This window comes from Halyomorpha halys, unplaced genomic scaffold (genome assembly GCF_000696795.3).
Source record: "Halyomorpha halys isolate HHAL.00 unplaced genomic scaffold, Hhal_1.1 Scaffold2031.1, whole genome shotgun sequence".
Lineage (NCBI taxonomy): Eukaryota > Metazoa > Arthropoda > Insecta > Hemiptera > Pentatomidae > Halyomorpha > Halyomorpha halys.
Window position 1 is genome coordinate 26,253 of NW_027110823.1, and position 15,824 is coordinate 42,076.

Genomic DNA, 15,824 nt, shown 5'->3' on the forward strand with positions numbered 1-15,824 from the left:
TCCGAGAAATTTGGTGCTGTCACAGAATGTTATAGAATCTCCATACATGAAAAGTTGAGGTACTGGGCCACCTCCACCACCTCCCCATAACCTTGCATTGTCCCACAGCGTGTTCAGTTTTGTCTAAGCCTCCACCAGCTCCGATCGTTCTAAATAAATCTAACAAACTCGAATGTTTTCACTCCTTCAATTTCTTTTTATAATATGATTTATTTTTTAAAGTATATACATTTATTTACTTATATATTCTTTTTTTTAAGCACATCTAACAACATCTTTTATTTTCTTAAAAAGATGTTTTTATTTTTTTTTTTAATTTACATTGTTTTGGATTATTTCACGTTGTGTAAATGTTTTATAGAAACTTTGATATAACATATCTTTATAGCGCCCTTATTCAGTAATTCAGTTAAAAAACCTGCAAAACATCAATGTATCAGCTAATTGCATACATAGATCAACTTGAATACGCGCGGGTGATGAGAATGTGTCGTGATGACTAATTTAAAAACCAAACATTTAAAATTTGCAGGCTTCGTATTACATCTTATTTAAATAAAAAAAAAATCATGCTTTTTAATTAATCAATCAGAAATGTATCACAGTCTGTACATTTATGGTTTTTCCCTATATAATTATCACAATTAAAAAGCATAAAACGTTTTTAATGAAAAATATCTTATAATCAAATTGTAAGTTTTTTTGTTAATTAACAACCAGAAACTTTAGGAATAAATATTTTTAATAGCAATCTCTAGCATAATTGGTAATTGAAACTAAGACATATTTTAAAATTAAAATTAATCTTATTTTAAAACATCACCTATCATCAGAATTTTGGAAAATATGTTATGATAGAATTATCCTTACATAAGACATATGTGTTCAGTACATTGACAAATATTTTGCACTTACATAACTTAAATAACAATTATGTAAATCAACTTCAATAAAAAATAAAGGATTAATATTAATTTTATTAATTAATATTAATCAGGAAATTGGTTTGTTATGTGTTTTGTTAAATTCAACATGAAACTTTTGTAATCAACCAGATAAGAAAATTTAACCCCCTTCCAAATTTTAATATTTACGTTTTAAGATAAAATTCGATGTTTACGAATGCGACCAGCAGTTGTTTAAGATACTGTGCTTTAATTACAAGAGGTTATTTATACACTGGTAATACATTCTGTATACAGCTACTAACATTAATATAGAACTTATCTTCAAGAGTGTTATTCAGTCATAAGGACGTGAGAAATAGAATCAAGTGTTGAATGATAAGCAATTAACACCTAGGACTTCTGGGTGTTCTAAAAAGAGAGAACCACTAGTACATTAAAAGGTGTCGGCTAAGGGTTGAAAAAGGAATAGTTGCAAGAGGTTCGAATAAATGTGAAGTTTTTTATTTTATTACTTTTTGTTTAATAATTACATTTATCTGATAATTAAATTAAAAAACTTTATCCTACGACTATATGCTGTCATGGGCCATTATGCGGAGAATAAGAAATTTCAATATACCACATCTCGGATATTCATATAGAAACAGAAAAAAATGGGAAGTGTCAAGGATTCCCATCCTAAAACCTAATTCACAATCCTTTTTATTTTTAATAAACTGTTACGGACATGTATATTGAGTTGTACAATAGAAGTAATAGTAAACGTAATACAGATAAAAAGATGAATGTAAGAATTAAAAGCACGTTTTAAGCAAAACTGAATATAATACACCTCTTGTAACATTACATTACTACAATAAAATTCATCACCTTTCTGCACACAGATAACGTTTTGCAGAGAGGAAAGAGGGAACATTACATATAAATAAAAAACATAAGCAAGTATTAAAATTAAATTTGTTCCCCTACAACCCATGATGAGTTAGGGGTGCAGTACTATGTAACGAAGTAATGGTAATAGACCAAAGGTTGATTTATTAAGAATCACGATCGATCACCAGATTTTTACTCAATTAAGGGTGCCTACTTTATGAGGCTGGCTCCCGAACCCACAGGGCTAACTCACAGCTACAATCAAACAGAAAATAATCATCTAACACAGCCGGATTCGAACCCAGGCCCTTGGAGTTAGTGTCACAGTGCCTTACCCATCAGCTACCACTTTTGTTTTTTTTTTTTAATGAAAAATTTTGTATGAGCACTCCACTCTACTGAGTGTCGGTCTCCTGAGCTATTTAAAATTAAATGAAGATTAGGCAATAAGATTAAAAATTAAAGTAGATGCTGATTTTAACAAAAAAGAGTAAAAATAAGTCCGAATCAAATGGTTTAGTACATTTAGTATTGACGATAACTCAGTTACTCAAAAAATTGATTTAGTGGCCCACTGAAATTATTCAAGGGTATAATTGCCCATTTTTTTTTCTTTTCTAATAAATCGTAGAACTATATAAGAAAATAAAGTAAGAACATAATAAATAAATTTTATAAATACAATAAATATGAATATGTATGTACATATATGGTGTACATGAAGAGCCAACGTGAATAACTCATTTAAGATCTTTTAACTTGTTCCGTCACAACTAGAACAATGTCAACACATGCCGGTAGCCTGAAAAAACCATAGCAATGGTATCATTGGTACAAATAAATAATAGGAATTTATTACGGTTGCCATGGTGAAATAAAATCACTGGTGATATCTGCGTAGACAAGAGGTGTTACGGTTTTCAGGGGAAAAACAAAACACGAACGCTATCTAGAGACGAGTGGTTTTTGGTTTTCTGAAGGGAACAGTTTGATTTTGGAACACGTATGTTCAGACGAGTGGGTTTTGGTTTTGTGAAGTTTGATTTTGGAACACGTTACGATCGTTCAATGTGAAGTGGTAATAGTTTAAAGGCCCTCTGTCTTTACTGTTTGAACCGAAATAGCACCATATAAGAAATCTCATCGTATGTATTTTTTTTTACAACGGACGGTCATTAACACTAGAAGTGGGGATATAGTGCAGTGACGTTTCTTCAACACGTCCTGGATAAGAGAGTTGCGGCAGGTGTAATCCTAAAACTTCTGGTGATGGTAAGACAGAAAGGAAATATCGGACCTTTTTGCTGTTCTGCCAGGAGTACACCCAAGGACTATGTGGGGTTTAAACTAAATTTTATTTTGTTTTTATTTTATATTCACTTTTATACTCTTTTGGATAATAATGTAAATATAGTTATTAAGGTTAAGCATTTAAGTTAAGGTTCAGGCAACCTATAAGTTTTAATTGTTTTATTAATTGATAAGAATTCTTTTTTTCCTTTTTCATTCTGTGTACATATATTTCTTCTTATTATTAAACTTTTGTACATATAGTTCCGCTATTCTTTCTCTGCTTTCAACTTGTTAATTTACTTATGTTTTTTTTTGTTTTGTTTTTTGTGCACGAAATAGATAATTCAACGGGTGGGTAGGTAACTCCCCTAGGTTTTCTGTTATCTACATATAAAGGTATTCGCCAGTGATCATAATTCAACAATTATTTATATAGGGGTATATTTTAGTTACATTGTTGGCATAATGTTTTGGGGTTTTCATTATTTCCAAGAAAAAATAACGTGGCGCCTAAGGAGCAATTTATTCTTTATTGTTTTGTCTTTATTTTCCATTTTGCAATTATTTTTATTTTCCTTTAACTCACCCCCTTCTCCACTGAGCGTGGGTAAGTAAAAATGATAAATATATAACTAAGAATAAATCAAAATTTGCGGTTGGTATATGAATTGGTACTTAAAATATTGACTATGCAGCCTATCATTTGCAACAACCAGACAACAAACAGTTTTTATTCAAATCAATTTAAAACAGCATTTGAAATATTCTTCTGCTAATAAATTAACGATAACGTTTTGATTTAATATTTAAGAAAAACATAATCTCGCCTAACAAAACAAAAACATAACAGTATTATAAAATACGGCTCTATGGGAATACCACATTTCAACGAATCTTTTTAACATTAGAATATAGCATACCTTTAATGTTCTTCTGAGGTGTCCAAACGAAACTGAACTCTGAGATAGTCATTGCAAAAGGGAACAATACTAATCAATAATTCATAAAAGATGTGCCAAAAATAATTATTTTACGCACTATTAGAAAAACATGTTTTTCTGAGAGGAAAACCCGTGCGTGGTCACCGGAAACGCTAGTTATAGAAGCATTTAAAAAGAAGGAGTACTCCTCCATCGACATCACACACAGGAGAGCCATGTACGGAACACTAGCCATCCTGAGTGCTGTCTTCGTGGCGGCTGTCTCAGCACAGGCCACAGTCAGTGGGTCGGCGTCCGTGGGTTCGTCTGGATCCTCCTCTGGCTCAGGATGGGGAACTATGCTCGTCAACCCGATCAGGACCATGTTCAACAACGGGGTATCTCAAAAGAGTTCCATGTTACAGGCAGGAGCTGACAGGGTCAAATCCGGTTTGGGTAAGAATACTAAGCCAAATAATAATAGTAATAAATATGAGATATCCGAGCTTATATAGTGAATAAAACATAATATATAATTTATATACAAACAATTTAAGAACAATACAACAATCCTGATCATGTAGTATCTTCAAGCTGATGTAGTTAGTAACTGTGCATTACATCCATATTTTAATATCGACGTAAACATAAATATCGAAATTTCTTTGAATTTATAATTAATACTTCAAACTTCTCAAAACTAAATAACCAAAACCTCCTTTTGTATACCTCTTGAATTTCTTATTCAAATAATTAATCATGTTTACAGTAAATTGATTATGCTTACAGTAAGTTTGACAGGGAATTATTAACAGGGAACAGTTCCTACATATTTCTTATTATTTTAATTATCAATATAACAATTAGACAATAATCCAATCGTTATAAATATTTATCATTTCTAATCCTATCCATAAATTCATGTTCTAATACTACGCCATTATGCTTCTTTAGCTGTAAATTATATTACAACACGGATTTTGATAACCTAATAAAAACACGTATTTATACATTATTACTAAATTACATAAGCGATATCATTAACCATATAAGGAAACAGTTAGAAATTTTGTTTTCATAATAAAAAATATGGACTGTAGTAATTGATAATATAATACATACACATCATTTAGATTGAAAAATAAAATAAAATTGAACTTTAATATTTTCCAATTTCCTAGATTCTGTGAATAGCATGACTGCCTCAATCCCGGTTCTGAATGGCATCACGCAAATGGGAACAGGCTTAATGGGATCAGCAGTCGACTTGAAAACCGCTCTTGCTCAAGGAGGTCTTAGCACAATGCAAACTGTTGACAACATGAAAATGAATGTGGTGGAAAGTGGTCTGAACGCCGCAGGAAATGTAGCACAATCAGGGCTTAGCATGGCAGGAAACGCTGCACAGACTGGAGCTGGCTTCTTAAACAGTGCAGCTCAACTGGGATCCAGCTTGGCATCCACAGCAACTGGCATCGCAGGTCAATTCGCAAGTCAAGGTTCCGCTCTGGCAAACAATGCAGCTCAACTTGGTTCCAGTGTCGCAAGTCAAGGTTCCGCTCTGGCAAATAGTGCAGCTCAACTGGGTTCCAGTGTCGCAAGTCAAGGTTCCGCTCTGGCAAATAGTGCAATCCAAGCAGGATCTGATATGGCTGGAAGTGCCTCAGGATCTCTTACAGCATCTGTTGGCGGAAGTGGCTCAGGGTCTGTTGGTGGAAGTGCCTCCGGATCTGTTTCCACATCAGCTGGTGGAAGTGGCTCAGGATCCGCTGCAGTGACTGCAGGAAGAAGTTCATTATTGTCTTTGTTCGGCTAAAATCTAAAAACGAAATGAAACGTTTTTAATATATTTATGACCTGTACTTTGTCACAATATATAGTTTGCTTATCTAATTTTCTTCTTTGTCTATAAACCCTATTTCAACACAAATTATGATAAACTAAAAAATATGCCAATTCATATATTATTGATAGATTAAACTTTACCTATCAAACAAGATATGGCTTTAATTGTTATAAATTAGGATTGAACATCATCATCCGACTAAATATAATACCATAACCATATAATAATTTAACTCGATTGTAAAAAAAAAAAATAAATACCCATTTAATTAACATGATTTTCAAGAATCGCTACACAATTATGTTGACTGTAATATGAACTTAGCAAACATTTCTTGAATGAATTTCTTGTATTGTAATGTTCTATTACTCTTCTAATTGCCAAAGTCACTATGATTCTCATCACCATCCCTGTCTCGGTCCAATAATAATTCATTTGCATCCATCTTAACCCTTTTGACGGAAAATGGGCATGCAATACCTGCAACACCTGGCAAGCCAAAAAATATAATTGTCTTAAATAAATCAAAAACTAAAGATTTTGAATCACAGGAGCATTAATAAGCAGATGTTGGTTCCACTTTTATAATACCTAAGTTTGTTTTTAGACCTTCTATAATGAAGTATGCATATTTTTAACGTTGTTGATTTAACAAATTAAAAGAGTAAATTTTCCCCTTGTATTATAAAAATGGAAAATTCATGGGTTCTATATAAAGCTAAGGCCGGTCCAACCTTGGTTGGACGCTATGCTGGAACATTCCATTTTCTTATGTATTTTAAATATAATCGGTTCTCCCAAGCTATTTTCTGTCTTGCTGTTCAAGAAGGATCCCTTCAAAAATAGTTGATTAACAGAAGCATATAAATATATTGATATATATGTATTCAACATTACACTGTATATAAACATTTTCAAATAGGTTTTTGGCCGAACTCGGAGCCTGGGAAACTTCGGAAGCTGACACATATCAACGCACAGAAACCTTTTATAGATTTCCGTCATTAACCCTTGACGTCAGCTATGCAACTGACCTGGAAGCAAGTTACGGGATAAGTCAATTATGGTTATTAATCTAGCATTAGCTAACACTTATTCGGCACACTATACATATGACGTCGTATCCTTCATGAGCGGAGCAAAAGAAGCCAAATCAGAACGAGGAAAGAGATTAGGACAACGCTCACTACGACCAAAGGGGAGAGGGGAACGGCCTGACGGATCAACTGGAAGGTGCACAGAGTGAGGACTTATCGAGCTGGAGAATGAAGTAGGACACTTCCAGGGGACCTCCAGGAGGGCAACCTCGTTCATGATGAAGATGACCTGATGAAGGGTCGTTGAATGACTTTCAACCACATAACAACTTCCAGTTTTCTCATTCACCCAGTGAGGTATTCATAGGTAATCTAAAGATATTTTATGGCAAACCATCAATATGAATCATTTCATTGTATCGTTTTATTATATTATATTATATTATACATGAATATAGTAAGTATAAATAAATATTCTATTCATTTGTGTAGCTTTGAGGATTACATTACCCACTACCATTCCAAATGTATTGTCTTTCAATGCTGATAATATTTTTAAAAAATGGCTAATTGGTAAGCTGGTAAACATGCCACATGTTTTACACAAAACATGCCTTTAGAAAAGTAATCCAATAAAATAGTTTTAAGGACCCCAATTATGTGAATTAATATAAATAGTTTTGGATTATTGCCAGCAGTAACAGCAATATAAATAAAAGTTCCTAAAAATCATGTAAGCAAAATGTAAGTTCTCAACACCTTCGTAACATCTGCTGTTGGGCTTATTCTTAAACTTGTTTCAAAAACTGTCATAACTCTCTCAATATAAATTATGCAGGTCTGAAAAAGTCTGTTCAGTCCACAGGAATAACATTTATGTGTTGGGGTTATATAGCTGGGCTGTATATTCATAAATCCTAGAGCCATATACCACTATGATTTCAACGTAACCCAGCACAACCTAGAGGATAAGTGGATAATTAGACGCCAAGAGGACGAACGGGAGTGTGGTTGTGCTCTTGAGGGTGGAACGAGCCTTCCTTCTTCTTGGTACCACGGCCAATTAGGTCTGGCTAAGTACTTCCAGCATCGAGCTTGGTACACGGAGCAGCATAGGATGGCCACCTTTCTCCGGTCAGCAGCAGCGGCACACCATCCATCAGATAACCCATAACATCTGGGCCAGACAGCGAGCACACAGTAACACAAGTAAGATATTTTCTACCAACCCTAATGGCGACCCTCATCACATCTCATCTATTGACCACTTTTTCCCCCACATCAAAATTATTACTTAATAAACTAACCTTTCACCAGTTATTTCAATATATTAAATTTTCTCAATATCACTTTTCAACCTAAACCCCTTCTGATATAAAAACTAGACTTGGATCTAATTCCTTTATAACTTAAAATTTGAGGAAGGTCCTGTCAAAACTACATTCTATTGGATTAGTATGTTACTATGAACAACCCGGAAAATCGCCAGGGATACTGGAATGATTATTTGATCGGTTTTTCAGAAGTGTTGCTCCATTGTGTTCATCTTCTGGTGGTATTGCCCTTTAAAATATGCATATTCCGGCTAGTGTATGGGCAGCAATTCCTCAGTGTAGTACGCTCGGCTAAAACCAAGTAATGAATAGGATGGTTCTTCAGTGGTATGGACGTTTTTGTAACAACGAATGTAACTCTTTTTAGAATGCAATAATAAGATTTTCTTTTTTATAATATGTCGGTTGTTTTAATCACTAAGATGTTCCTGGAGTATTTATATTACATAAATATATATTTTATTTTAGATTAATAATAAATTATGTAAATTAATAATAAATAATAACGGACAGAGAAAGACCAGCGCATAACAAGCGCAAAGAGAACCTTCTCTCTGTCAAGAATACTGAAATCCCGGTAAATCTCTACAAATCTGAAATCCGTTGTATTATACGGCTGCGAGATCTGAGCTCTAACATGTATACTAGAAAGCAGGATCAAGAGATTTGAATGGAAAGTCCTTCATACAATTACAGGTGCGATCTGGGATCAGATCCTTAACACATGAAAGAGGAGAACTAGCAGTGAACTGCTTGCAGAGACTGGTTAGTCAATATCTCATGATGCCAGGTGGTTAAGATGGAAGGGACATGTGGCTCAAAGGAATCTATCAGGATGCCTCTACACAACAATGAATACCAGTATAGTTGGCAAGAGACCCTGTAGGAGGCCAACAACCAGATAGATAGGAAAGAATTTACAAAGATGCGAAAGAGGTTCATGCAGGAAACTGGAAAGCAGTAGCTCAAGATAGGTAGGTGTGGAGAAGGCTGGTTCGGGCCGCCAAAGATCTGAAAGGTCTGTAGAGCTAACCGATAAAAAAAAAGTAAATAATAGAACTTAGCTGGACATGGTATTTGCTTTTACAGTAACTTCATATTCAGCACTAAAAATGGCCAAAAACTATACATTCTATTGAGAAGATACGTATCCAGATTTAATTTTGAGGTTTTGGGGCACAAAAGCAAAAACAGTATAAGATCCAATTTGGTGGGTACGGATTGGATTTTATACGAACAATCTGGGCCAATATTATTCAATTGGGGAATTTAGTATGCAATATCTATTTAAAATACATAATTTCGATGGGATATTGTACTAGTCCAAGAGTCACCAATGAAGACTTGGTCATCTCCATTAATAAGGCCTTGGTTGGGTGGTGTCATATTTGGTGCTGAGTCACACTTGGAAGTTTCCGATTGTTTCCGTAATCATTTTCGGCAAAACACACTAGAAATACATCTATCGAAGGGTTTTGTAGGTCTCATTTAGGCCAAAGTGATCTTTCCCTGGTGATACGCCAGGTTGATCACCCTCTGATGATCTCCGACCCAAAGTGTCTCCACCATCATCATGCATCGAACGAAATTGTGGTCCACTCCAGATTGGTATGTTTCTCCCGCTTTGGATGCATCATTACAGATAATCTATTTTGCCTTGTAGCTTACGATCTCTTCGAGCTCTTTCATTTCCGTTGGTCTTCCCTCGGTCAAACTTTAGTCCCCGGATGATGCCTTGCAGACGTGCTTTGCATTCCTTCTTCTCCCGGTGTCCGTTCTCGCAAAAACTGTCGTACGTCTCCTGACTCCTGACTTGTCGTTTGCGGTTGCTCCTCCTCTATTGCATTTAAAGTTATCGCCCGGGATAGCCAGTCAACGATCACGCATTCCTTCCCTGGTTTGTATTGGATCACAACATTGTACTGACTGAGGAGTTGCTTCCATTGGGTCACCTAAGCCGAAGACTTCCCAACTATATGATTCAAAATTGTCTTATTTTAGTATTGTAGCAATGATATATCTCATATAGTTATTTTGTTTCTGAGGATGAAAAAAATAAATTTTGGAAATACAATCGAGTAGCTGCTGTACAGATTTTAACAACTTCTTGAATCTTCTTTAGCCAAATTGTATTCACCCTTAAAAAGTGTTCATGTTTTTATTATACAGCATTTTAAATTTAATTTTCATCGTAAAATTTTGCCTATCAAATTTACTTCACAGGCGTTTCGTCGTGTTTAACTGCTTGACCTAAATAACTGTTTTAAAAGCTCCAAGCTGAGCGCGAATATTCAAGAAATATTTATAAATTTGTTTTAAAACGGATAAATAAATATATTGGTACATATTTCTCATTGTTAATTACATGGAAATACTATTCCTGATTATAACAATTATGATAATAATGTAATCGATTTGCACAGGTATTTACGATATGAAATGTCACATTAATTATGTCCTTCGATGGCATGGTATATTCGATCAACTAATCTACCCGATCATCTAATACGCCGAGGCAGCTGACATCCAAATAACAGCTGACTGTAACTCCCCTCCACAAGCTTAAGAAGATTCCTCGTAAACTTAAAAATAACATAAAATATTTACAAGTTTATGCGAATGCCGTTCGGACTGAAGAACTCTCCCATTACTTTTCAGAGACTGATGGATGAGTTTCTTAGAGGTATAGATGAGTCCAGGTGCCAAGTGTACATAGACGATTTATTGGTTTTTAGTAAATCTGAGCAGGAGCACAAAGCACATCTGGAGACCCTATTCAACAGAATTCGGCAGTTTACGATCACTACGGATGCTAGTGAATACGCGTTGGGGGCGGTACTTTCGCCGGAGAGTGAGCAGAGAGAACGCCCCGTGGCATATGATAGTAGAAAGTTGACAGACGCAGAAACGGGGTACAGTGTTCTATAACGAGAACTTTTGGGGATTGAGGAATCATTTACAATCTCGTCCAAGATGGAGGAAATGGACGAGATTGTAAATGACAAAAAGCTGCAGATAATACGGAAAACGACGACTTCCGCCCTTATGAAGGTAGAATACACCAAGTCTTGACAAACCTCTATTGACACCATATGGTCACAACCAGGGGCGAGAGAGGATCAGATATGTCGGGCGCTAATGGATGCATCGAAGGCAGGAAGAACTCATTATCTCTACGTAGGGAACGAGGTCATATGGGAGAAGATCAAACGGCTGTGGAGACTTGAACAAGTAGGGATTGATAGGACGTTTTTCAGCAGCACGAAGATGGTGGAGACTGTGCGAGACGAATAACGGCAAAACTAAGTTACTTTAGCTCACCACCAAGGAAAAACCAATCATCGCGGTGTGAACGAGATGTTACAAGCCCTCAAGCGTCGTTATTTTTGGTGGGGGATGAAGAAGACGGTTCAGGAGGTTATAGGTGGTTGTGATATATGCCTTAGTATGAAGTACGATGGCAACCCGCCTAGGGCCGTGCAAGTGGGAACACCCGCTGCACTAGGACCACTGCGTGACATCCAGATCGACTCATTTACATGGAAAGGTTTCAAGTGGATAACTTTCATCGACCTCTTTAGCAAAGTGGCCATGGCATATAAGGTCCAAGATAGGTCAGCTGAAGCGGTAATAGTCGCGCTCAGAACATGGTTTCAATTTTATGGGGTCCCAAGGCGAATTTCTTCCGACAGGGGTCGAGAATGCGATAATGCCACAATCAGGGGAGAAATGAAGACTCTAGAAGTAGATTAGCATGTTAACATACCGGGTCATCCTAAAAGTAGAGCGGGTAAAGAAAGACTTCATGGCACTCTGAGCGATCACTTGCGGGCTTATCACGCGGACAAAGGACTGGAGCCGGATGAGGCGATGGTAAGGACGGTCGCCGCGTATAACCACTCCATCCATACCACTACGGGGTTTTCACCTTTTGAAGTTCTCTTTGGCTTGTAAGGGAGGCGTAAGAACTTTATGGACACAGAAGAGGGGGATGGGGAAATTGTGAATCATTAGATGGTCATGCGGAAATTATGGGAGAAAGCGAGAGGCCGAATAGAGAGGGAGTACGTCGGTGAGTGGAACGACAAAATTTAAACCTCCGCGATGGGATGGGGAACATTAAACTTGGGACCGTCGTGTACCGCCGTTTGTGGTCCAATAGGAGCAAGGAATCTCGACGCTATGAGGGGCCATTCCGGGTGATAACAATTCGGGAACATAACATGGTAACAATCGAGAGTATACAAGAACCAAGAAAGAGGCGAACGGTTCATGTCGAACAATTAAGGTTCCCAGCGATAACAGCTCCGGAGACACCTGGAGTGCCTCCTCACTAAACTCAGGTATATAGATTTTCTGTTTTTTTTTTTTTTTCTATTTTTTGTTTAATGTTTCGTGAAACATAGGGATGATTTTTTATCGTAGAGTGAGCTACAAAAGGGGTAAGGAGCCTAAGAGATATGAAGGACCAGTCAGGGTGATTACTATTAGGGAACATAACATGGTTACAATAGCGAGTATCAAAGAACCTAAAAAAACGGAGAAAAGTCCATATAGAATAACTCAAGATTCCCATGCTGGACAATCTCGGAAATATAGTTTTCCAACCTATGCAAATGCGAAAGTTTATTTTTCTTTTCATTGTATTTTATTCCTTTTTTGTCGATTAAAAGAGTTTTCGCAACGTACAGTGTACATAATTTTGGTGAATGTAGTTGTAAGGATTTAGATATGTAGGAAACATTATTGTTTTATGGTAAAACAAAAGAGGTGGGAGGTATTTTTATTTTATTTTTATTTACAGTTATATTCGGAGAAGCTACAATATTATTTAAGTAAGCCTGCATTTATTTTCTGCCACCCCCCCCTTTTTTTTTTTTTTTTTTTTTTTTTTTTACTTTTTCGTTCCAAATGCTCGTAAGCTATATACATATTGAAATTAAAATATACTCATCAGTAAAAAATATCTATTGACATGAAAGTCAATTACTACCTTGCCCTAATTACATTATCTCTTGTTTTATTAGCAATCTTTAACTCCCCAAATAATATTATTATTATACTTTAGTTTTTGTTCTCATTTTTATAACACCTCCGTTTACATTTTTGTCAACTGTTTAAATTAAAATGGTATGAAATTGTTCACTTGAAACAATGTCATATTAAACAAATGTAATCTAGTAATAACGATAGATAAAGAAGCATAATTCAATGGGTAAACTATTTATTGTGATAAAGTACAGATCATATTAAAGAATTTTATTTTACTTTTAACATTTTAGCCGAACAAAGACAATAATGAACTTCTTCCAGCAGTTACTGAAGCGGATCCTGAGCCACTTCCACCAACAGATCCTGAGCCACTTCCGCCAACAGAAGCGGAAAGAGATCCAGAGGCACTTCCGGCCATGTTAGATCCTGCTTCGATTGCACTATTTACTTGACTTGCGGCTTGACCTGCGACACTGGAACCCAGTTGAGCTGCACTGTTTGCCAGAGCGGAACCTTGACTCGCGACTTGACCTGCGACACTGGAACCCAGTTGAGCAGCATTGTTTGCCAGAGCGGAACCTTGACTTGCGAATTGACCTGCGATGCCAGTTGCTGTGGATGCCAAGCTGGAACCCAGTTGTCCTGCGCTGTTTAAGAAGCCAGCACCAGTCTGTGCAGCGTTTCCTGCCATGCTAAGCCCTGATTGTGCTACATTTCCTGCGGCGTTCAGACCACTTTCCACCACATTCATTTTCATGTTGTCAACAGTTTGCATTGTGCTAAGACCTCCTTGAGCAAGAGCGGTTTTCAAGTCGACTGCTGATCCCATTAAGCCTGTTCCCATTTGCGTGATGCCATTCAGAACCGGGATTGAGGAAGTCATGCTATTCACAGAATCTAAGGAATTGGAAAAAAATTAAGTTCAATTCTATTTTATTTTTCAATCTAAATGAAGTGTTTGTATTGTTTTATTAATTACTACAGTCCATATTTTTTTTTATGAAAACAAAATTTCTAACTGATTCCCTGTATGATTAGTGATATCTCTTATGTAATCTAGTAATAATGTATAAATTCGTGTTTTTATTATATTATCAAAATCCGTGTTGTAATATAATTTAAAGAAAGCATAATGGCGTGGTATTAGATCATGAATTTATGGATAGGATAAGAAAAGGTAAATATTTATTACGATTGTATTAATATCTAATTGTTATATTGATAATTAAAATAATAAGAAATATATAGGAACTGTTTTCATAATTTCTCAATTTTGTCATACCCACTGTATGCTTACAATTAATTTACTGTCAACATGATTAATTTTTTAAATGGGGAATTTAAAAGGAATACATTAGGAGTTTTATGTTAGTTGATTTTAAGAAGTTTGGAATATTAATTGACTTGGTATTCTTACCCAAACCAGACTTGACCCTATCAGCGCCCGCCTGTAACATGGAACTCTTTTGTGATACCCCGTTGTTGAACATGGTCCTGATCGGGTTGACGAGCATAGTTCCCCATCCTGATGAACCAGAGGCTGATCCAGACGAACCCACGGACGCCGACCCACTGACTGTGGCCTGTGCTGAGACAGCCGCCACGAAGACAGCACTGAGAATGGCTAGTGTTCCGTACATGGCTCTCCTGTGTGTGATGTCGTTGGAGGTGCACTCCTGCCTTTTAACTGCTTCTATAACAAGCGTTTATATTGAACGCGCACGCATCTTTCTCTCATAAAAAAACATGTTTACCTAATAGTTTGAAATATAATTATTTTGTTACACCTTTCATGAATTATTTAGCATACTAATATTTTCACCCTCTTTCATCTTTTATGGTTTTCATTCCTGATACATTCTATTATTAAAGCATATTAAATAGCAGCTTCAAAAAGTCTAGCACTTTCTTCATGATCATTCAGAGCGTACAAAAAAAGATTATAATGGTGCATTTATATCATGATTGCGTTTTCAGGAACTTCTTTTTTTTTTTTTTTTGTAGAGTTGTCTATTAAAATTTTGATCGATTAAAACGGAGTTGATGAATGACAGATCGGAGATCAAATTTGTTTCTTGCCGACTTAAGCGTAAAAAGTGAGTGGAATTTTTCGATTCTGAAGAGAAAGATTTCAACGGAAATACACATAGGCAACCAACTGTAGCAAATTAGCCTGCGTGTTGTTGCGCGCGTTCGTGTGTGGTTGATCGTGTTTATGGGCCCGTACGTGAAACGCCTAGCTCAAAAACGAAAAGTCATAAGAAGCTGAAATTAAATATTTAACCGAGGACTGATATGTTTTACACTAAAATCGATTTTAGGAGCACTGAAAGCGTCATTTTATAAAATAATGCTAGTTTTCCTCATTACTACTACTAATGAGCTGATGCCAGATCGCACCTGTAATTGTACGGAGGAATTTCCTTTCAAATCTCCCGATCCTGCTTTCTGTTGTACATGTTAGAGACCTGATTTTGCAGCCGTATACGGTATTTTAGTAATCTTGACAGAGAGAAGAGCGCTTGTTATGCGTTGATCTTTCTCTGTCCGTTATTATTTATTATTAACTTACATAACTTCTTTACAATTTATTATTTTTGTAGAATATAGAAAAGTATATA

General features: G+C 36.0%; 2 protein-coding genes across 2 annotated transcripts; one reads left to right on the forward strand and one right to left on the reverse strand.

Annotated features, from left to right (window-relative positions):
* The first annotated feature begins 4,206 nt into the window (after positions 1–4,206).
* LOC106691008 (cysteine proteinase 7) lies at positions 4,207–5,887 on the forward strand. Its single transcript, XM_014436644.2, has 2 exons — positions 4,207–4,450; positions 5,176–5,887. The coding sequence occupies exons 1-2, from the start codon at positions 4,231–4,233 to the stop codon at positions 5,808–5,810; spliced, it is 855 nt and encodes a 284-aa protein (XP_014292130.1). The 5' UTR covers positions 4,207–4,230; the 3' UTR covers positions 5,811–5,887.
* A 7,531-nt stretch (positions 5,888–13,418) lies between these two features.
* On the reverse strand, positions 13,419–14,867 carry LOC136794996 (uncharacterized). Its single transcript, XM_014436657.2, has 2 exons — positions 14,621–14,867; positions 13,419–14,100 (listed from the first exon to the last, which is right to left on the reverse strand). The coding sequence occupies exons 1-2, from the start codon at positions 14,841–14,843 to the stop codon at positions 13,490–13,492; spliced, it is 834 nt and encodes a 277-aa protein (XP_014292143.1). The 5' UTR covers positions 14,844–14,867; the 3' UTR covers positions 13,419–13,489.
* Positions 14,868–15,824: the final 957 nt, after the last annotated feature.